The sequence below is a fragment of the Paramormyrops kingsleyae genome, chromosome 20 (genome assembly GCF_048594095.1).
Source record: "Paramormyrops kingsleyae isolate MSU_618 chromosome 20, PKINGS_0.4, whole genome shotgun sequence".
NCBI lineage: Eukaryota > Metazoa > Chordata > Actinopteri > Osteoglossiformes > Mormyridae > Paramormyrops > Paramormyrops kingsleyae.
In genome coordinates, this window is record NC_132816.1 from 13,781,284 (window position 1) to 13,802,110 (window position 20,827).

Below are 20,827 nucleotides of genomic sequence, written 5' to 3' on the forward strand. Positions count from 1 at the left end.
TTCTGACTGATCTGGGTAAAACCCAATGTTCTTACACATTTAATGCAAAATGGTTCTATGAAATATTGAAAGTGAGAAAATACTCGTTTCAAAACAGCACTTCTGTTCCAAGAAAGAATATAATTATCAAATTACTTTGCTTTCATCAAGAAATTTTGTGTTTATCCCATTACTGAGCTTTAAGATTATGAACTATTGCACACAGAATGTATTACATGAACACAGTGATAAAGTGGCACTTTAAGACTTTATTGGAAAATGTGAAAATATCAGTTTCTCTTTTAACCTTCTCCATATCTAGAACTTCTATTGTCTAACTATATTGTCTAAAAACCTGTACAGATACCACAACCAAAATCCATGAAACTGTAAATTCTAGTGTGATGTGCAAATATTTACGTATTCAACCTGTGATGCCGTGTTCTTTCTTTGAACCCTTAATACACAACGTTGCTTCTAAATGGACAAAACGGTCCATTGTACAAACTGGAAAATGACAATTATGTAAAGCAATATTTCTTCAATTTCCTTGCAAAAAAAAAAAAAAAGGATGAAAGAAATGAATGATTATTGTATGCGTTTTAACAATGGCCCCGTCCAAGACGACAACATGGCTAAGATGCAGGTCCTCACGCCGCGTGACATCTGGAGTGCCGTGGGAATGGGGGCAGCAGGGCTCATCGGGGTAATTCATGGTTTGACAATTTTCATTGAGATGTAGTTCTGGGGGAAAAAGGCACAGATAATAATAGTGTCAAACAGCTTTTTAAACATATGCAACCTACTGTATAATGGATACAATATTTTTGACTGAATATAGCAACCATGAGGATTCTTCAGACATTCAACAAAGAATATTTGTCTATGTACTGTATTGGCATCATTGAAATAGACTGTGTACACTGTCAGAAAAAAAAGTACCAGTTTTTACCTCTAAGGATACAATCACTTGCCACTGGAGCTGTACCCTAATGGGTCAGCTAACTGTACCCTAGCTGTAGGTAAATGTAGCTTTTAGTGTAATTTAAGGTACAGAAATTGACATTTTTGTACTTTTGGGGTTCATTAATGTTGCTTGTACTTTGAGGAACAAAACTGTACAGGGCTGTACCCATTTTTCTGGTAGTGTACTATTCTTTTCAAAGGATCAACAATCCAGTGTAGGATTTCTAAATAGTAAACAAAGTTACTGTGCTTGTGAGCCCTGTTCTGTATGGAAGTGAGAAATTCCGGTCTCACCGGGAGGGAGTAGAGTAAAATTGCAAAGAAGAGGACCACGAGCACGAGGAGGATCAGCCCAAGGAAGATCCACCTAAATCGGCGCCACACAATGAATTTCATGGTCTTGCATGGATTTGTGAACCAGAAGAAAGAGGTTTCTGGCCGCCTGTTGGGAAGTAATGAACGATGATGTGTCATGAGTTTGTACAAAATGCAGCTGAATAAAATGGGGGGGGGGGGGGGTGATCAACCTACTTTGGAGGATCCAGCTTCGGGTTCATGTTGGGTTCATCTCTTCCCTTCCCAGCGGGTCTCTCATCCACCTCAGTCTCGTTCACGATTTCCAGAGTCATTTCTACTTTCCCCTGAACATGACAAAACGGAGGAGAGTTTGTAACGCAGGGCTGGTGAATTCACAAGAAAATGTTCTGTCCTTGTGACAAAATGGTTCCAAAGAGACATTCAACAAACCACGATAAGGAAAGTCGCAATGAAGAAGGGTCGACTGTAAATAATTTAACTATGAAGAACACATTTATGAACGACAACTTTGCATTAAGTGAAGTGGGTTGCTCTCTAACCCCAAGAATTTTTTTTCCATTCTGTTCCATCGCACACGGCCACCAGCCACGGGCAGATTTCTGAGCGAAAAGTGAGTTGGTCCTGTTGTCTTTCGGAGAGGTCATTTCCATCATCTCCAGCTTGCACTTTTCCGGCGTCTTGGAAGGGGAAACCAGGTGCAGCAAGTCCAGCTCAACGGTGCCTGTTTCAATGGAGCATCTCTTTAGCCAGGTCCCATCTACATCCCACGCCTTAGTCTCTGAGACAGGGCAGTATGCTAACAACTCATCTCAGTGGCCAAAACCAAAACACAATGCTGTAGGGAAGGACGAAGTGTCTCACCCAAGTAGTCGTCCAATGAGAATTTATCGTTGTCCCATATCTGAAGAATTAACTTGGGTGGAATCCTGAACTCGGTTTTGTCAAGACTCCAAAAATGTTCCTAAAAAAGCAGAATATAAACAGCATAAATGTACAAACTATATATTTAAAATTAGAGTTTTAAAAATTATTTTATTGATTATAACCCAATTTACTTTTTTGGAAACAAGGCACAGTTGTTCGGCAGGAAGGTACTCAAATCCAAAGACAAATCTCCAGTTAAAGTTCCCATCTCCATCCAGGGACCTGTAATGGACATCAGTCTTCTGCTTGTCCTCCTCCATGCCTGGCATCCAGCTGTTAAGTAAAAGACCACATCACAATTGGAACTTAGTGTTGCTATGCAACAAGTAATTAATGTTGCCATGAATGATGTGCCTTTAGATCATGTTACCCTTTCACATAAATGTCACTCATGTGCTCGCCCGTGATGCTGGTGTCATCCAAAATGACATCAGTCGTGTTCCAAACAATAGCACGCAGGAAGAACCTGAAGAAAAAAAATGAGAATATAAAATAGATGCCTAAAACATAAGTTTACACTATTCAACAAAACTGCAAGGTTGCCAAGTCCACCACAAGGGCTCCTCACTTTTTCGGTTTGCGTGGAGAGATGTCAAACGGGGGCCCGGGAACGCCAAGGCTTTTGGGGAATATGTCGACCCACATCTGAACCCTCCCCTAATTATGGAGCGAAGGAGGGAAAAGAGCTCAGTAACAGCTGGGGGGGGCAGGGAGGTGACGGAGACGTGTTTGTGGGGGGGGCACATGCTGACCTGAGAGAGTGTGGGCTGGAAGGTGCTATACAGGGTCCTGGTCTCCACGTGTTCGGGCACCAGACCTTGTGTCCGGAGCACGTGCAGGGCTACCCTCTCCTTGGGTTCACCCAGATGTTCGTGGATCTCTTTGCTGTGCTCTATTTCATTTGATAATCAGAGAGAAAGAGACACTGCACCTCAGTGGTGTTTAAAGGAAGAGCAGAGTTCGCACCTATGGGCTGACCTCATCTGGCCGTACCCCAAAGACAGAGGCCTTCATCTGTTGTGCTAAAAACAGAGTCATATTGGGCGCATTCACAGCAAAAATCTGGAACTTGGTCCCAGCTTACAAGTCTTGACCTGGAACTTTGGTAGGTCTTGGCCACTTTCTTTAGTACCTAGTCTGGAGTAGGTACTAAAAAAAGTGTCCTGGAACTGACTCTGAGGAACTATAGTGGGGTCAAGTTTCTGTGGTGTGAACACGACGAAAGTCCCTGGTTTTGGAAAAAGGTTCAAAAAGCACTATGAAAGCGCCTATTATAGTTTTGGGTGGTTAATTCCATTGGTTCTCTTCCATGCCCAATACTGATTTGCATACTGAATGGCTCCCAGCTGCACAACAAGGCTGTCCCATTTCAAAGGGTCCTTCAACCAAGATTTTTTTTGATTGCAATTGTTTGTTTGCAAGGCACTGTTACTGTTTTGCTAAAGAAGCTAAATAAAACTAAAACATAATAAAAACAGAGATAGAGGAATTTCGTTTCATAAAGTATAATTCCAACAGCATATTTATCATTTACGGCCATTGAGTAGAAAGGATAGAAGGGCATTTTTATAACACTTCACCTCAAAATGTTCAACCTTTATACCCGCCACCCCACTTGTCATTTTATAACCGGCTTATTTCTCTTACCAAATTCAGACAGGGTGTAGTCGTGTTCATTAAACGACAGGCTGCTTCCATCTTCCTTTATCAGCGGTGGAGAAATACCTTTCAGGCGGGCCAAGTTGAGCAGGATCTCAGATGGTTTGTGCTGGTCTCGCCACAGGTTTATTCCGGAGCTGTTTGGGAATGCAGCAAGATCAGATCCGCTATCTAACAGCCATTGCAGCCACTCATCAAGACCAAGTCCAAAGTGACTAGTAAATTTTCAAGATTTGAAGTTTTTGGCCATGAAGGCAATGGCTGTGTCCAGATTCGGGGATGGAAGCCTTCACAGCATCACAGCAGCGTGCCAAGGCCACCCCATTTCAAAGGCTCCTTCAAATGCAGCCTGGAAATACATCCTTTTCCTGGTCTGTGAAGGATCCATCACAGCCCAACCTCTCCCAAGATTCAGTGTATGGATTTTTAGAAGGATGCAACCTACAAAGGCTACATAGATTAGATAGGCTCTGTGAAGGCTGCAGCCGCTGAATTGGAACACAGCTATAGTCTACATAACCAATGACATATACCCATTTTAGAAAAGAAAAAAAAAAAAAAAAAAGACTTAAAAACATACTTACACACAATATGTCTGTGGCAATCCACAATATGAACCGAATCGGGAGAGTAATCTGTTCTCCAGATCAATCATTGTCTCCCCAACTTTTTCATCACGGCTCAGCAGATCATAATCATAGATGGAAATTTTCAGGTCCTTGTCTTGAGGGAGGAAGCAGGAAAGTTCAAACATCCTACAGAGATAAAAGATCATGAAAGGGAAATTTTCAAATCAGAATACTTTATTAGCCAAGTATGTTTCCATACAAGGAATTTGCCTTGGTGGCGCTTTTAGAAGACATTACAAAAAAAAATACAGTTGTATGCTTCTTACAGTTTGCTTGTATTGCACCCAATACAACATCAAATATTACCTTCCAAACACAGGGTTAAGAGTGTTTGGCCGGTAGTGCTCCCGGTCTTCAATGACCTTCCTTCCCAGGGAGATTTTAATGTAAGGATCACACTGTAAAGAGATATTAGCTTTAGCATCTCAGGCTATTAGCTTTAGCATATACAAGCTAACGATAAAATTACGGGCGCGATTTCCGGCAGACCGGTGGACAATCACCAGGCCATTGTTGTCCTTGGGCTGCAGGTCGATTCCTCGGACGACGTAAATCCTGACCAGGCACTCCTGAGGTCCGCTGTCGGGCAACTCCCTGAACTGTCGGGGGGGTGGCGGAATGGCGGGATCATCCGGTAGCGGGTAGATTCTGAATGAACCCTGGGTAGAAATCACGACCAGTTCAAGAAAGTGAGACCCACAAAGTGTCAGATCCCTAAGTTATTTGGAAATTGTGTGTTTACTGGATGAATTTTAACGGTGAAACCTGTGTTTGATGAATGAACAAGCCAGCATTCTCAAAAGGTTCCTTATGGTTCTGGATTTGGTTCAAGAGGTATGTAATTGTATGAATCCTTGTACCAAACTAATTCAATACCCAGAGTAGTGTTCAGTAACACAGAACATACAGAATACATTGTTGCTGATTTGTATAGCATTATCAGAGTAATATCATTTACAATTATTTCTAATAAACTGCAATCCTGTGTTTGATGTATAAATAAGCTCACATTCTCAAAAGGTTTCATCAATGTATCCACCTCCTCCTAAGTAGAATATCTGAATAAGCAATGACCACACCTTGAATTCTCCAACCACTGCAACATCTTCTTCGTCTTCATCAAATTTACCCCGATGGAGTTTGAAGGTGTTACAGAAGTCAGTCAGGGCTTTGAACTCAGGCACATTTTCAAGTTCGCACTCATAGATCTGAAAACAAAAACGTTCAAGGTATATTAGATATCACATTAACACCTAAATGTGTTACAGATTTTCTGAAGTGTTCTCGACTAAGAACATTTAAAAAAACCAAGAACAAGAGATTTACATCTTGCTGCTGAAAATAAGCCAAAAATAAGCGGAAATGCAAGATGCAAAATACAACACGTCGCTTTTCTGTAAAGGAAACAACATCATGGTATTGATAAGAAAAGTGAAGTGGAGCATACAAGGCCAAACGTGTACAACAATTTCTTTGTTTGTTTGAATTAAAACGTCGTGCGAATGCATGCTTCCCAAATATTCCCAGTTTTTATAACATCCCTATTTCCACTGATGCAATAAAACCGTTCAAAAGTTAATATCAAACGGATTGCTTGCTACACTGAGTATTTCTGTCATTGATTTTTTAAACAATGATGTGTAAAGGCTTGGTCTCTTAAAACCCACTGCCGTGGGTATTCACATAGTGAAGACTCAGCAACTCTCTTAAATGTCAATGTTTATGGTATATTTGCTCCTGTTAGTAGTAATGGCCAAATGAAGCTTCATGAACCACTTGCTGTATTTTCTGACCCCACTAGATGGCGCTATCTATTAGTACCACCTGTATGCTGAGATTAATACTGCCGATGCCATGGAAGCTTACCTTGAGGGAATCATAGCCTTTCTTGAGATAAGGGGCACACTTCTCATGGTCTCCAACAGAAGCATAGAACTTACTCCACCAGTCTATTGAATCTTTCTCCTACAATTAAAACAAACTTATACGGGTCAGGTCCAATATCAGACATCGGTCATTGCATTTCCCTGTCACCCAGTCAATAAATAGTACTTGGATCCATTTTACAGAACGTTACAAATGGAGGAATTCCGTTGCAAATATTCCATTGAGATTTCAACCTAAGCATACATACACCCATTCAACATGATTTACGTAGTCTTGAAACTCAAACAATATTCACTAACACAATAGATGTAACGAGAGAATCAATTTTATGTGCAACTGGAAACCATATAACAGAAAAGCCTTACCTTTTCTTGTTGCTATTAAGGGTGAAATTCCACAATTGGGGAGGGGGGCAACACAGACAAGAAAACAGATAAAACCAAGGAATTGGTTACAGGCCAAGGAATACCAAGGTTACAGGCCAAGGAATTAAGCCTAGAAAATCAAAATTCATTTTTTCAAAAACAGATCGATTTTATGATCCAATACAGAGAAAATGGACATTTTACATCCAGATTGCACTTGTACAGAATCTTAACAGCAGAAAATCAGAAACAAAATTGTCAGGTACAGTAAAATCAATATCTTGATTACATACCTTCTACTGTCATTTTCGACACAAATAGAATTTCAGTAAGCTTTAATACCCTTTCTGCTTAATTTAAACACCAGACATTCAACAACATCTAATTGTGGAGCATATTCTAGAAGGAGTCCAGAAGTTTAAGGTTCAAATGGAATGTGTAGTATTAGATGAGATGTCAGATAGGAACCTTTGTGATGTACCCATGTTACCGGGTGGGAGAATAAAGAACGTGGGACAATGCCAACAATACAGGGCGTCCTTTTGTCTTGCTCTCTCCCTATTTAGAATATTATGCACAGTCAACTGAACAGAATCCGCAGGTTATTCCGATACCAAATTACTTGCAGGCAGATTCCTTATGGCTCTGTATTTGGTTCAGGAGGTATGTAATTGTTTGAATCCTTGTGCCAAACTAATTCAATACCCAGAGCAGTGCTCAATAATACAGAACATACAGAATACATTGTTGCTGATTTGTATAGCATTATTAAAGTAGTATGATTTACAATTATTAATAATTATTAATTGATGTTCTATATTACAAGTCACTACTACTGGGCATGTTTTTTAGGAAGTAATAAAGGAAAAAATGATCAAAGTTTTGTATGAGGTCCAAGTCAACTTGTATTTTTTTATGAATAGTTTTACGTACAGGGATTCAAAAAGCCTGTGCTGATTCATGTGCAGCATAAGACCATTAAATAAGAGAACAAATGATCCTGCAGCACCTTCAACTCCAGGAGATACAGCCAAATCACTGCTCAATACTAATTTCTCTATCCGTCAAATTTTGCTCTTTACTTGTGCACCTGAAGATGGACTGAATTTACAGTAATTGTGCAATTATCATTTGGAATGTCTTCCTTCCATCAGTGTCCAAATTAGATGTCAGAATTCCATTTGAAACCCCAATATCATGCCATCTTCCATCAATTTAATGGAAATTAATGGTCCAGGCTTTGACTTTGAACATCATACTTACAATTTTAACACCTTTAAGCCCAACATCCATCTTAAGAAGAAATAAAGGGGAGAGAGAAGAGCTTGATCAGAAGAAAAACACCAAGCCCGCTTCCAGTACAATACATACAAGATGTGCAGAACGGTGGGTCATTTTTCCGACGGCCGCTGACATACTGTACGCTAACTGCAATTCAGAACAGTCACTGTGAAAGGCTCCTATGAACAATGACTCTGCTGGTATCCAAGCCGTGGTTCAATGCAGATTTCATTAAAAAAACGTATCATTCAATACCAATTAGATCACGCAGGGTTTCCGCATTGTATAACGTCAATGGATTTGACATACAGTATGAGAGCGTGAATGGCGTGCATTAGTGAATGTGTTAGGGCACCTTCCTGTGCACAGTACTGTACCTGAGTTTGAAGAAGTGGCCTCCTGTCCTCCATATCGATGACTGTGTAGCGAGGGGCAGCTGCCATCAGAGCCACTGGCATAGAGAAGAGGTCAAAGGGCAGATGGGTCAATCCAACAGGGAGGGAGCGAGTTTTGGATGGATGGATGAATAGATAGATAAACTCTGTATCCCACACAGACCAATTTTCACACAATTTTACATCCTTTGTTAGTTTAGATTTTTTTTAATTTTTTTATTTATTTATTTTTATTTATTTTTTAATACATAGCATAATTTCAGCACCATATTTTGTATCCGTTCCGGGACCTGCGCCCTCCGCTCTCATATATCCTCACATTCTGGCACCTTCTAATTTACAAATTAGGCACTGCATGGTGACTCCCCTGGATAAAACCTTTTGTGTTTGTACTTCTAAAATTTCTCCTTACCAGGAAGAGGAAATACGACTTTTCATTCAAAAACATGCAGACCTTTTAAAAGACTTTTCAAAGAATTTAATTTATGAACATTGACTATATCACTCACCTTTAGAGCAAACTTTTAACCCAAAACAAAATTTCATCATTTCAGTTCAATGGGGTTTATAACAGTTTTTACCAGCAGGTGGCAGTATTATGAAACTATGATTGTAATTGATACCTTTAGAGGACATGGCCACTTCTGCTTTGGTTGTGTAGGGGTCGCAACGGAATTCCTCCAAGTCATCAATGGTGCACTGTCCCACGATGGGTTTCCTTCCGAAAGGCCTGTGGTCAATCACTTTCAGCATGATGGGAGGCATGTACATTTCCTCTTTGGGTAGGAGCTGTAGAGTGTCACAGAGTTTGTGCCTTGACTTACGATACAATACATCAGTGTTTCCCAATCCGGTCCTCGGGGACTGGCAGACAGTATTGGGAGCTAGGAGGGAGCAAAATTGTGGACTGTATGGCAGGGGGCTCAGCGGGAGCAAAAACATGGACCGACTGAGTCCCCGAGGACCGGAGTGGAAAACAGCACAATACATGCATCTCTCTCTCCTAGATAATCTCTTCCTGAATAATTAGAAATACTTTCAAACACAAACAATATAGGCGCTTTACACATCGTGTAGCATATAATGTAGAATTTATAGCTATAGAGGGAAATATTCCAGTCCAGTGCTTCTCAGATTCCTCCCTGGGAATCCCTAGCCATCCAACACACTGGCTACGTTCCACCACCAGTGCACTTAATGAAACTAATAAGAGTCTCCAGTCAGTAATTACTGAAACTGTGTGCACACTCGTAGCGGAACGGAAATATGTGGAATACCCCAGAGGAGATCTGAGGACTATGGAGCTTAGAGGAGATCTTGAAAGGATACCTGAGTGCATTCTCTGACAACTGCAGCAGACATCTCCATCAAAAGTTACAAATTAGTTTAAAGTCTTACCACTTTCAAGAAGAGCACTGATCCTGGGAAGTTTGGACTCCTTTTCAAGTTCCTGATGACCGCCGACTGAACAATTTCCCCTCCACACTCTATCACAAGGCTGGGAGAGGTGATGGTGGCCATCTGAAAGCTTTTCATGTTGCGCAAACCCCAGGTCAGAATCTGGATCATGAAACACAGGGAAAGGAAGGTCCATTACCCTGAAGCAGTGTTTCCCAATCTGGTCCTCAAGGACCCACAGACAGTCCACGTTTTTGCTCCTTCCGAGCTTTGTAGGAGCTGGGAGGGAGCAAAAATGTGGACTTTCTGGCTGGGAGCGCAGTAGGAACAAAAACATAGACCGACCGTGGGTCCCTGAGGACTGGATTTGCAAACACTGCCCTAAAGCACGAGCCACAGCTAATTGGACATCCAGCTACAGCGATCAGTTACCTCGATGGCGGTGAGCTGCACTACAGGGCGAATCCCCTGTGGTACCATGAACAGCTTGTCACCTCGTTTTGGTGGATAGATGGGCATGTCTGTCTCCTTTCCCTGGGACCAGGTGAAAAGAAGGTGAAGGAGTTTGTCAGCCTACAGAGAACTGGCCAGAAGTATCTACAGATACAGGAGCTCAGATATACCTTGTCTTTCAGGATGAGCTCTGCAGCCAGCAGCACCTCCCCAGCATTCTTGCCCTTCTGGGTGATGGGGTACCACAGGAGCCTGGGAGACACCTCCATCTCCGGATTCAGCTTCACCATGGGCTGGCACGCGCTCCGACCAAGAGGCTCATCTTTACCCTAACGCACAGCACGAAGCACGTCTTCTCATCAAATGTGGGAAGTGACAACCTCTTAAAGTCAGGTGCTGCTTGGTCTTACATCAGCATCACCACTTTTGACTCAATTCAGCTCAAAATGAAAGCTTAAACACTACTGAACAACAAATGTCATTTTCTCTGGGTAAACATCTTGCTAATCCTGGTGTAAAAAAAAATAAAATAAAAATATGATGGAGACGTACCACTTGGTCACTGTCGAAGAATTCAAGAACAATGCTGGGTGGGTTTTGAGCAATCGTTCGAGGTTCTCCATAGATCTCGATGTTATCGAAGATCAGAGTCTGGTCCCACGTTGGGTTCAAGGTGGCTTTGATGATCTCTGTAGTCTTGCTCTTGTGTAGGAAGGACACGTGGCAATAAGGATCTGACAAGAGAGCAATGAAAGCTGTTAGGAAGTGTAAATTAACTGCCTTAAGATCCACGTTAAGGCAATTTTCCTTATTCTCCACAAAGAGTTTACACTCTGTTCAGTGCAATTTAACACATGCTTATTTACTTACCAGAGAAGCTGTCTTTGTCCATGGCCATGAGGTTTCGAGCCTGATAAACATAGACCCTGAGATGGTATATGTAAGGCTCTACAAGAAAAAGTACAACGATTATGAAAAAATGTTAGGAAGTTCTTGTGGTCAATCAACTCTGAAAGCACTTCTTGAATAACGGATCTGGGGTGGAATATGCCCACTAGCACAGGGGCAGCAGGACACTGGGGTTTAGGTACTCACTCCCAAAAATGCAGGAAACAGTGGGAGTGTTGGCTCCAAACATGGTTGATGCATCCGTTTTGGCTTCTTTGGCCTCTTCATCAATCCCCTAAAACCAAAAAAAAAAAATGTAAATGTATGTATAAACTTTAAGGCTACAGTCAAGTTCAGGCCTTAAAAGTAGCCATGGCCAAAGGAAGCTTCATGAACCAATTGCTGTATTTTCTGAAGCCACTAGATGGTGCTCTCTATTCAACAAAAGGTTCAATTGATGCCCCAAAGCAAACCAAGAATGCCATCTAGTGGGGGTAAAAAAATAATACAGAAAATGGTTCCTGGAGCTTCATTTGGCCATCATTACTTTAAAGCACTTCATATGGAAACTGGCGTGAAAGATCTTTGTTGAAAAGCAGTAGCTCATCTCCTGATTTTCAAATTTCCACTGGAAGTACATGTTCAATGTGGAATCAATCCATCAAACACAAACCATTTTCTCCTGAAAATGTAAACTCAATTCCCAAGGTGCATTTGAATTTTTTTCCTTTTGCCCCCCCCCCCCTGAATAATATCTGGCGTTGAACAAAACCCCTGTATCATTTCAGCTAAAACAAAAAACAAATACATGAACAACTTAAGCCGCAAACACGATTCGAACTTCTCACCAGCGCCCCCTCTAGTTTGAAGATGGCAGCCGATCCCATGCGGTCTGCAGGAGCCATCCGCCTCCTCCAACGCCTGCGTCGGAATGTGTCTGAGGGGCGCGCTTTACTGTGGAACTTCCAGCCGATCAAGGAGGAATATTCCCAGCCTTCAGGATCCCCTTGGTCCTTTTTCTGCTGATGAACCAGGCCGTCAGCAGAACAGGAGGGGAAGCCCAGATATCTGCACAACCTCTTGGCAATTCAGAATGCATACAGGGCGAAAGTCAATCTACTTTTTACTCACATCAGCTGTTGCGCGCACATCCTTAACCTTCTTACGACGCCTGATCAGCCTCTTCCGCCGGTGAACGAGATACATCTTTTCCGCCGGCACCCAGGATTTGGGCTTGTCATCTGGAGGAATGGGGACGCCGTACTCCCACCCTGGTGTAGATACAAACAAGCCATTTCAAACATGCGACTTTCTGGAATGTTCTTCCAACGAAGCCACACTTCACAACATCGAGACAGGCGGGGCAAGGGCGCAAGTGCCATTCACCTTTCTCGTCCACAGCCCGGTTGATGTCATAGGTCCAGTCATCCTCCCACTCCCAGCCAGGGGAACACTCAAACTCCGAAGGACTTGGGGCCTTCTCCCCGTTCTGCAGGAAAACCCCAGTACCAAACCTCAACTCAACTCCCCTTCCGTCATTCCCAGAGAAATCCGCGTCCTGCCGTTTCATACATCTCCACAACCCATGAGGACAGCTGTACCTTTAACACACAACACACCAGTACAGTGCTCTCCTTACCACATCTGTGTAAGGCTCTGCAGCCGCCTTCCACTCCATTCCGGGGAAGCGCGTCTCGTTCTGGTAGACCTCGTCGGTGAACTCCGTGTGTCCCGCGTCAGCCTCCGCCAGCAGCCTGCGGAGACGGCGCTGCATCAGCTGGTGGCCTACGCCTCAGTTCACACGCCCGAGATGGGGGACTACAGGCAAGGCGGGGGGGGGGGGGGGGGCTGTTTGGGACCACTGCCGCTCTCAGTGGATGGAGACTAAACGCACCGTGGCACCAGGAGCAACTCGGGCAGCTGGCTAATTAAAAAGGCAAAATAAATGTAAACAAGCAGGCCGCCAGCTGGTCTCATCAGGCAGAACGCCAAACACACACTTCATTTCCTTCAATTGTGCTCAGGGCGGGGGCTGATGAGTGGTACCTAAGCCACCGCCTCCAATTACCGGATCCATCCCAGAAAGTTTCTCTCTACAAAAAACCCAATTCTACCCACCAGAATCTATAAAAAAAAAATTATACATTTCGAGAAACGTTTACCCCTTCTCTGGATCCACGATCCAGTCGCCTTCCCACTCCCAGCCAACAGGGGGCATAAAGTACTCCCGTTTCAGCTTAAGCTTGCCGGTCACGTCCGAGAACTTCTGGCGGCCCACCAGCCCTGTGGTACCCCACTTCCCGAAGACCTGTGCCTGGTTTTCGTACTAAAGCAGAACATGTGGGAGACAAACATTTAGTTCCGCTTCACAATAACACGGTAGCAGCACGTGTGGAAACTTGCCTTTGAGTGATTCGATTTTTTATGTTGGCTGTACATTAAAATGCCATTACCAGTTCGGCGAAGACACTGAATGTGCCTTCCGCAAAACTGTTGAACTTCTTTTCATACGCTCCAAGACCCAGCCACATATTGACGCAGATCTGCACTGGTACTTTCAATCCCTTGTGTTTGTCCATGGGATACTGAGAAGATCAAGATCGAGCAGGATTAATCAGTTATTCACAAGATTACTTGTTCAGGATTTATGAACTATTAAATGACTTAAATTAGTAATTCACGTATAGCAATAAATTGGTTTAAGATTAAAATTTCTCTTTCTGCTTTGAAACTAATCTCTCAAAAAGAATGACATAAAAGAAACAGAAATCTGCACTGTGGCAAAAAAAAATCCCAGCATGCACTGCGGCAGCAGGAAAGCCAAGCTGTGTGACTCAATTAGCATTAAGACATGTGGATACTGTCAACTACCTGCATCAGGATGGTCTGGGTGCGGCCGCAGTACTTCCCACACGCTTGCTCACTGTAGGTGGAATACAGCACCAGGTGGGCAGGGATTTTCGCATAGGCTACTCTCTTCTCCCCCCGGAGCATCCAAATGATCACATCCGGCATGCTGTTCTGAGGCTAGAGAGGAGAGCAAAGACCAAGGTCAGCAAGTGACGTGCACGGGAAGCCCGATTAAGGCACGGCAGTCGATTGCCGATTGCGACCTCCTCAGCCAGCTGCTGCAGCCTCTCCAGCCAGCCTTCGATGTCCGACAGGGCTTCCTTGACGTCCGTGGCCTCTTCCAGCATGGTCCTGGCCGCCTCCCGAACAGCCAAGACTGTTTTGTCACGCAGATTCTTGATCTGGAAATCCAGAGCTGTCAGGTTCGGCATCCCTTCCAGGTCGGGCGTCTTGAAGCTGCAAGTGGAGGAAAGAACTGCTGCTGAAGAGCTTCTGGTGAATTATTACAAACACTGACTCTGCCTCTGAAGGCACTGCTTTCTATTCTGGGAATAAGAATTGACATCTACATTCTCAGAAAAAAAGGGTAAATATCTGTACCTTTGCTTGTCACTGGGCCTGTACCCTCAAGAATCTGCCAATTGTACCCTTAGCTGTAGGTAAATGTACCTTTTAAGGTCCAGAAATGGACTCTAAGGAACATTTCTGACCCATTGATGGTACATTAATGCAGTTTATACCTTTGGGATGTTCCTCAATTTCTGTACCTTTCTGTACCCATAAGGGTACAGCCCCAGTGACAAGCAAAAATACAAATTTTTACCCTTTTTTCTGAGAGCGAGCACCTTAAAATCGTTACAGAAATCGCTAGAATCGCTAAAGAAATTCTATGTCTCGTTTCAGCCCTGATTTCTAGTGATACCAATGGTCCAGTCAAACACCTACAGTACAGGTACCTACACATACATTTATTTATTTAGCAGATGCTTTTGTCCGAAGCGACAGAGGTAAGGGTGCAGGATCAACCAGAAGCGATTAGGGTTAATGGTCCTACTCAATGGTCACTCTGACACACCAAGATCACTGTGGTGTACCTCGTGAGGTCCTCAATGACCTGATTGACAAGTTTGAGCCAGATCTCGGCGAGACGAGTGTCTGGCGCTTTCGCTTGAATGGCCGTCCTCAGCGAAGTGATGTTAGATTGCTGAAATGACAAGAACCGAAAAGTGCTGAGAAATACGTCACCAAAAAGCTGTGGAAGGTGAACCCTACCAAAGTTTTTTACTAATGCATGAGTATTTGAACAATGTTGCCATGTACTTCTTACTTAGTGGGAACACTTAGCACCTCAAGTCAAAAAACGATTCCGTACCAGTCTCTCACAGATGTACAGAAGAATGTTCACCGAATCCAATCGGTGACTTATGTCCTCCCAAAACGATGTAATCGCCACTACAGGCTTTGTGCCACCCCAGGGCAGATAGTAATAGTTGTTACCTATGGAAAATGCCACGTTAATCATCATCAGTAAAACACACTCGAATTTCCTTCTGGATGATTTATTTCCCTGTGTGGAGACAGGTGGAACTCTCACCGTCAAACACGGCACAGCTGTACTGGGTGGTAGACGCCAAGGGCTTGCAAGTTGAGTCCAGCTTGTTGCCGTAGTTACCGATGCTGACTTCGAACTGGATGGGCTCCCCAGGTTCCTGGAGCATGGTGGCACTGTGAAACACTGCGCATAAGCAGTACTTCCTCCGTCGCTGGTATTTCTGTCCATTGGAACAAGAAACAACAAGAAAATCTAATTCCAGCAGGGGGCAGAAAGGTCATCAGTTGTTTGCTGTCGTTTAATGCAAGACGAATTCAGTTGCAGTGAAACACTGGCGTATAGATTTTGTGTTTTGCGAGATCGTTTTGTCGTTTAGGGTGCACAAAAGAGGGCCGTGATGCAAGTACCTGTGCCACCAATATGTCATCGCTCTGGATGTCATCCAAAGGCTTGTCAATCTTCCCGTCCAGTTGTGTTATGAGCTCAACCAAAATCCGACCTCTATAGGCTACCCCCTCACCCTGAAGAGACACAAATCCCTTAGTCTGCTTAAGGACGGCTAAGTGAAGTGTGTCTCATCTGAGTTTAAACTGGTACAAACCCATCTTAAAACATCTGAGAAACATTCACAAGTTGACAACATTCACAACTCAGAGATCCTACAGGCCTAAATCAAGATTGTCAGCATTTGGCACTCAAGTCATACGTTGGTATATTCATTTAAAATGCAACACACATGAAAAACATTAGTTTCATTCCTAAATAATATTTGCTTAAGCCATTAGTACACTTTAAAAAACTATTTAAAAATGCTTACGTATTGCAGATAGACCTGCAACTGTATATCAATAGAATATATGGACAGATACACACACACAAACAGAAAAACACGTTTTCCCGATATACCTTCCCATAATTGAGGTCGTCATACGGATCTGGAAACCCAGTGAATTCCCTGGGGCTGCCGTAGAGGTTGATGTAACAAGGCCCAAAGGCTGGCAGAAATCCTACTTCTGACTCTCCAGTTTTCCCTGAAAGGTGAGCTACTATTACAGTGCATGTAGAGAAAGGGGTCATTTAATGATGCACCATAAGTATAACTAAAGTAGTTGCAAGTCACAGATACTACCACTGGAAATTGGTTAAAACTGTCGTTAAATGTTAGTGCCTTCAACAGGGAATTCCAACCTGATTTTCCTTCACTTGACCAAGAAAATCAGGTGTAGGTTTCAAAGGATTAGTCAAGATCTACAAGACTGAGAGCTAGAATCTACTACCAAGAGGAGGTTAGTGATCAGCACACATGCTTTGCTTCTGACAGCTGGTAGCAGGTTAGCTGAGCACATGCCAATGTCCACACAACATAAAGCAGGGTTTCCCCAACTGGTAGCCGGTGGACCAAACCCAGCAAGAGTCACATGTTAGGCCTGATCAACACCCACCCCCACCCTGTGCTTGGCAAATTTTAAGCTTGGCAACTTTTGGTTGACAGTACAGAAAAAGGCTGTGCTTTAAAGAGGACACTGGCCTTTGAGTTAGTGTTGTTGATGGAATTTGGCCCCAAGAGTAAAATAATTGGGTATCCCTGCCCTCAAGTAAGAAACTTGTGACAAATATTGTCCTCTGCAAGTTAAAATTTCCTTTCATTGAGAGAAAATTATCATCAGATAGAAAACATTTGATCAAGTCACATAAAGGGCGTTAACAGAACGTGTCACAGCACGAACATGGTGTCACGATCAGGGACAACATGGGGGGTGTGGGGGGGATTGCTGACTTGGGTTGATGGATATTACGGTAATACCACATGCTGTGTTATTCTCGATCAGAAATACTCCACCACATGGCTTAGTAAATTTCATCAGGGAAATACCGGAATAGTGTATTTTTTTAGAATACCGTATTACACAGGATAGTGACGTATTTCAAATTAGATCAAATTTTTTAAGTCCAGTGCTGGATGAAGTGGCAGGGGTTGGGGCATCCTGGCAATAAAATTCAACATCTAGAGCTAGAGAGTTGTGGTAAAATTTTCCAGTGGGGTGGGGTGGGGTCATGCTGAATAGCGGAATGCAGGATTTCATGGGTGTCAGGGGGCAGCTGTAAATTTGTGGGGGACTCCATGAAGTTCCAGGAGAAGTGGCATGTCTGGTACTTAAGCCTTTCGTGCAGCTACAGTCAAGCTACGGAAAAAAGGTTTGGTATTAGTAAGTGTTATGCAGGCCAACAGTTTGTCAACCTTTTGAGCCCCAGTCATCCAGACCTTTTTCTGCACCTGCTTGTCCTATTTAGGATTGCGGGGATCCAGAGCATAATCTGGAGGCTACGGGTGCATGGCAGGGAACAACCTAGGATGGGGCGCCAACCCATCTCCTTTAACACCCCATTCATTCCTACAGACAATTTGGCAACTCCAATTAACCTCAACATGTTTTTGGACTGTGGGGGGAAACCGGAGTATCCAGAGGAAACCCCCACGAGGACACGAGGAGAACATGCAAACTCCACTAAGAGCCATTGAGGAGACTCAAACCCCAATCCCAGAGGTGTGAGGAAGCAGCACTAACCACTGTGCTTTTACCTCCCATTTCCATGTAGACTATATTAATGTGCAATATTAAAAGTTCTCGTCTACTACTTTTCCAAATTTTTTGAAGGTACAATGCTATTTGGGTCTCAAAGGGTTATGCAAATGAGCTAAGTGCATTAGAGCCTCATGCAGACCATGAAACGTCATTTATCAAGAGCTAAAGTCATCTCAAGTTTTATCAGAGTCTGCTAATGAGGACAGATGGCTGGAGGCACCCGGGCAGTCATGGGGACGCTCAGACATGTCATTAGCTTTACTCGACTCGGTAAAAGCGACAGCAGATCTGGCTGCCAGCAAAGACCTAAAGCACAGCACCGGGTGCGACAGGAAGCGATCACATCAACAAATTATTGAACCTTCCAATGCTGGAGAGGCCTCGCTTCCCGACTTTATGTCTATTCAAAGAGAAAGAAATAAGTATGTAAGGCAGTGAGGAGCAACCATCGATTCACTCAAATGCACGTCACTTACACTTAACTGCTCGATTGATTATGAACTATAATCATTTAACAAAGAAAGTTTTGCTACAGAGAATATACAGTAACCAAAAAAAACATTCAAGCTGTGATCCATCACCCCAGTTCCCTAAGCTACTGCTCTAGACAGCAGCCGAAACATTCACTTCAAGGTCCTGAATATATAAACACTTAAGAGTAAAAAAAAAAAAAAAACACAGCTTTACACTAGAAGAGGATTTAACCAAATATGGAAGCAGAGAAGGAAACTAACCTTCAATTTCACCACCAGAGGACGCTATTTTGCTAAGGTCTAGGTAAGTGGTTCCTACCACATCATTCTTCGTCAGTCGATCCCTGAGCAAAAAAAAAAAAAGCACCAAGAAACAGACTGGGTCAGCCTTGTTTCAACACGTTTGCAGGGTATGTGTGCCAAATTGATATAACCTTTAACCTTTTCGCACTTCCCGAATTCCCTTAAAAAAGGACTCCAGCTGCGGTCGGCCAGGAAGGTCCCTTTAAGGGAGTGGGAGTGACCCTGCAGGACTCCTCGCTGACTCACCCAGCCAGGAATGTCCCAGGCAGACAGACGCTGACCACAATTCGGCCGCCCCTCCCTTCACACAATCCCCAGAATGCCCCCAGCTCAAGAAAAGCCAGGAAAGCATTAACAACTAACAAATAAATCAAGGCTGGGATGGCATGTGTTTAGTATTTAAAACAACTGGCTGATCAACCACTTTACCATTCTGCACATAAACATGTTATATAGGTGAAGCAGTATTAACACATTCTGAAAGTTCTATGTTCCTCCTTAGACCATAACTATTAGTTTCAAATTACTAACTTTGTTACTGAGTTACAGGTTCCTGTTAATACTATAATACAACCATGTTCCTGAAGTTTACAAAGAGGATGTGTTAATTCCTGCTCCCCATGTGATGCTTTCATTCCATATTATGCAAATGTAACAGTAAACCAAAATACAAAAATTTGATGGCTGACAACACAGTAATTTATGAGATTAGGCACTGAAGTGACAGTTTGTAGTTTTGAAAAACTTAATTTTCTAACAGCAAAACAAGTTATTTAACCAAATCACTATTTCCACTTTGACAAAACATTTTTTTCTGATGTGAGAAAAAAAAAATCCCCAGATACATAGAAGAAAACAAAAGGTACATTGCAAAACTCTGCCGTCTGAAATTTTATCGTTAAAACACACATCTGATTAGGGCTGCAACAAGTAACTGATAATGTCGATAATAATCAGTAATAAAAATAGTCGACAATGAATTTTGTCATCGAAAGGTTGCATTTTTGTGTGCATTTGTGTATGATGACATCAATGTCACTGTCACCACAAAGCGACATTAACATTGGTGTGTGAAGCATGGTTTGCGTTTCACTTTTCTGCGTGCCATTGCAGTCCGCACATGATTGTGCTCTTGTGTAATTGGCGCATGCGCTAAGCAATGATATTCCCCCAGACCAGCAGAGGGCAGCAGTATTACAACAAACACAAATATAAGGTAGCGCGATGAAATGGGTAAAGTTCCATGAACAAAGAAATATACATCAAGCCTAAAATTCCCAGCTAGTATCTTCAAATCTCAATAAGGTAACAACAAATTACTTCTGACTTACCAATCAAACACAACCAGCTTCATGCGTTCACACACGGATGGGAACTGCGGAAATGATAAATCAACTAATTTAATTATTGCTCACGAAAGAAATGGCCATTTTCGATAGTTATAACATTTCAAATAATCTGCCACTGGTTGAGTAATAAGGAAACGAGAGACAGATTTTTCCCCTTACCTTGACCTGAAGATTTAGTAACTGGTTCCATTCTGGGTTTGCATTCTTCTCAATTACTTTTGTACGGAGCTATAAAACACCACATTTACCCAGACGGTTTAAATAATAACGGATTAAAGGGCACAATATTAAAAATTATCCTTACATACAGTATTTATATATTGCCAGATGACTAATTACCTTTTTTCCTGCAAAGTTGACCTCCACAAAAGGATCCACAAGATTTTTCCTGTCACCGTGTCCTCCAAAAACTTCCTTGACAGTCTGTGTAAAAGCATCATCCACTACAAGAGGAGAAACCAACCATATATTTCAGGCTTTCCTGACAGTTGCTACATGTTAACCTAAGAACCTGCCATAATGACAAACAAGTATCATAGTATGATGAAAACAACTCATTGCCAGTTAGCTTAA

At 42.8% G+C, this 20,827-nt stretch overlaps 1 protein-coding gene across 7 annotated transcripts in view; it reads right to left on the bottom strand.

Annotated features, from left to right (window-relative positions):
- Nucleotides 1-228: 228 nt before the first annotated feature.
- myofl (myoferlin like) overlaps nucleotides 229-20,827 on the bottom strand; it is a 36,999-nt gene continuing 16,400 nt past the window's right edge. Inside the window, exons 13-55 of one of the 7 annotated variants that reach the window (XM_072703820.1) lie at nucleotides 20,594-20,697; nucleotides 20,414-20,482; nucleotides 20,237-20,280; nucleotides 18,864-18,946; nucleotides 18,491-18,529; nucleotides 16,451-16,575; nucleotides 15,952-16,065; nucleotides 15,587-15,764; nucleotides 15,365-15,489; nucleotides 15,087-15,196; nucleotides 14,256-14,448; nucleotides 14,014-14,169; nucleotides 13,596-13,727; nucleotides 13,305-13,468; nucleotides 12,782-12,896; nucleotides 12,529-12,631; nucleotides 12,274-12,413; nucleotides 11,991-12,161; nucleotides 11,350-11,437; nucleotides 11,125-11,202; nucleotides 10,807-10,988; nucleotides 10,425-10,583; nucleotides 10,234-10,335; nucleotides 9,802-9,963; nucleotides 9,027-9,192; nucleotides 8,386-8,459; nucleotides 7,991-8,020; nucleotides 6,728-6,739; nucleotides 6,342-6,440; nucleotides 5,555-5,683; nucleotides 4,979-5,134; nucleotides 4,782-4,873; nucleotides 4,431-4,601; nucleotides 3,835-3,983; nucleotides 2,940-3,079; nucleotides 2,756-2,844; nucleotides 2,558-2,653; nucleotides 2,319-2,460; nucleotides 2,125-2,224; nucleotides 1,803-1,984; nucleotides 1,477-1,586; nucleotides 1,240-1,387; nucleotides 229-723 (exon numbers count right to left, since the gene is read on the bottom strand). In XM_072703820.1, coding sequence (XP_072559921.1) covers nucleotides 691-723; nucleotides 1,240-1,387; nucleotides 1,477-1,586; nucleotides 1,803-1,984; nucleotides 2,125-2,224; nucleotides 2,319-2,460; nucleotides 2,558-2,653; nucleotides 2,756-2,844; nucleotides 2,940-3,079; nucleotides 3,835-3,983; nucleotides 4,431-4,601; nucleotides 4,782-4,873; nucleotides 4,979-5,134; nucleotides 5,555-5,683; nucleotides 6,342-6,440; nucleotides 6,728-6,739; nucleotides 7,991-8,020; nucleotides 8,386-8,459; nucleotides 9,027-9,192; nucleotides 9,802-9,963; nucleotides 10,234-10,335; nucleotides 10,425-10,583; nucleotides 10,807-10,988; nucleotides 11,125-11,202; nucleotides 11,350-11,437; nucleotides 11,991-12,161; nucleotides 12,274-12,413; nucleotides 12,529-12,631; nucleotides 12,782-12,896; nucleotides 13,305-13,468; nucleotides 13,596-13,727; nucleotides 14,014-14,169; nucleotides 14,256-14,448; nucleotides 15,087-15,196; nucleotides 15,365-15,489; nucleotides 15,587-15,764; nucleotides 15,952-16,065; nucleotides 16,451-16,575; nucleotides 18,491-18,529; nucleotides 18,864-18,946; nucleotides 20,237-20,280; nucleotides 20,414-20,482; nucleotides 20,594-20,697 — 5,054 coding nt within the window. In that variant the 3' untranslated portion in view covers nucleotides 229-690. Of the gene's footprint in view, nucleotides 724-1,239; nucleotides 1,388-1,476; nucleotides 1,587-1,802; nucleotides 1,985-2,124; nucleotides 2,225-2,318; nucleotides 2,461-2,557; nucleotides 2,654-2,755; nucleotides 2,845-2,939; nucleotides 3,080-3,834; nucleotides 3,984-4,430; nucleotides 4,602-4,781; nucleotides 4,874-4,978; nucleotides 5,135-5,554; nucleotides 5,684-6,341; nucleotides 6,441-6,727; nucleotides 6,740-7,990; nucleotides 8,021-8,385; nucleotides 8,460-9,026; nucleotides 9,193-9,801; nucleotides 9,964-10,233; nucleotides 10,336-10,424; nucleotides 10,584-10,806; nucleotides 10,989-11,124; nucleotides 11,203-11,349; nucleotides 11,438-11,990; nucleotides 12,165-12,273; nucleotides 12,414-12,528; nucleotides 12,632-12,781; nucleotides 12,897-13,304; nucleotides 13,469-13,595; nucleotides 13,728-14,013; nucleotides 14,170-14,255; nucleotides 14,449-15,086; nucleotides 15,197-15,364; nucleotides 15,490-15,586; nucleotides 15,765-15,951; nucleotides 16,066-16,450; nucleotides 16,576-18,490; nucleotides 18,530-18,863; nucleotides 18,947-20,236; nucleotides 20,281-20,413; nucleotides 20,483-20,593; nucleotides 20,698-20,827 lie in introns of all 7 variants that reach the window. The other 6 variants (XM_072703819.1, XM_072703824.1, XM_072703823.1 and 3 more) reach the window with 6 other exon arrangements.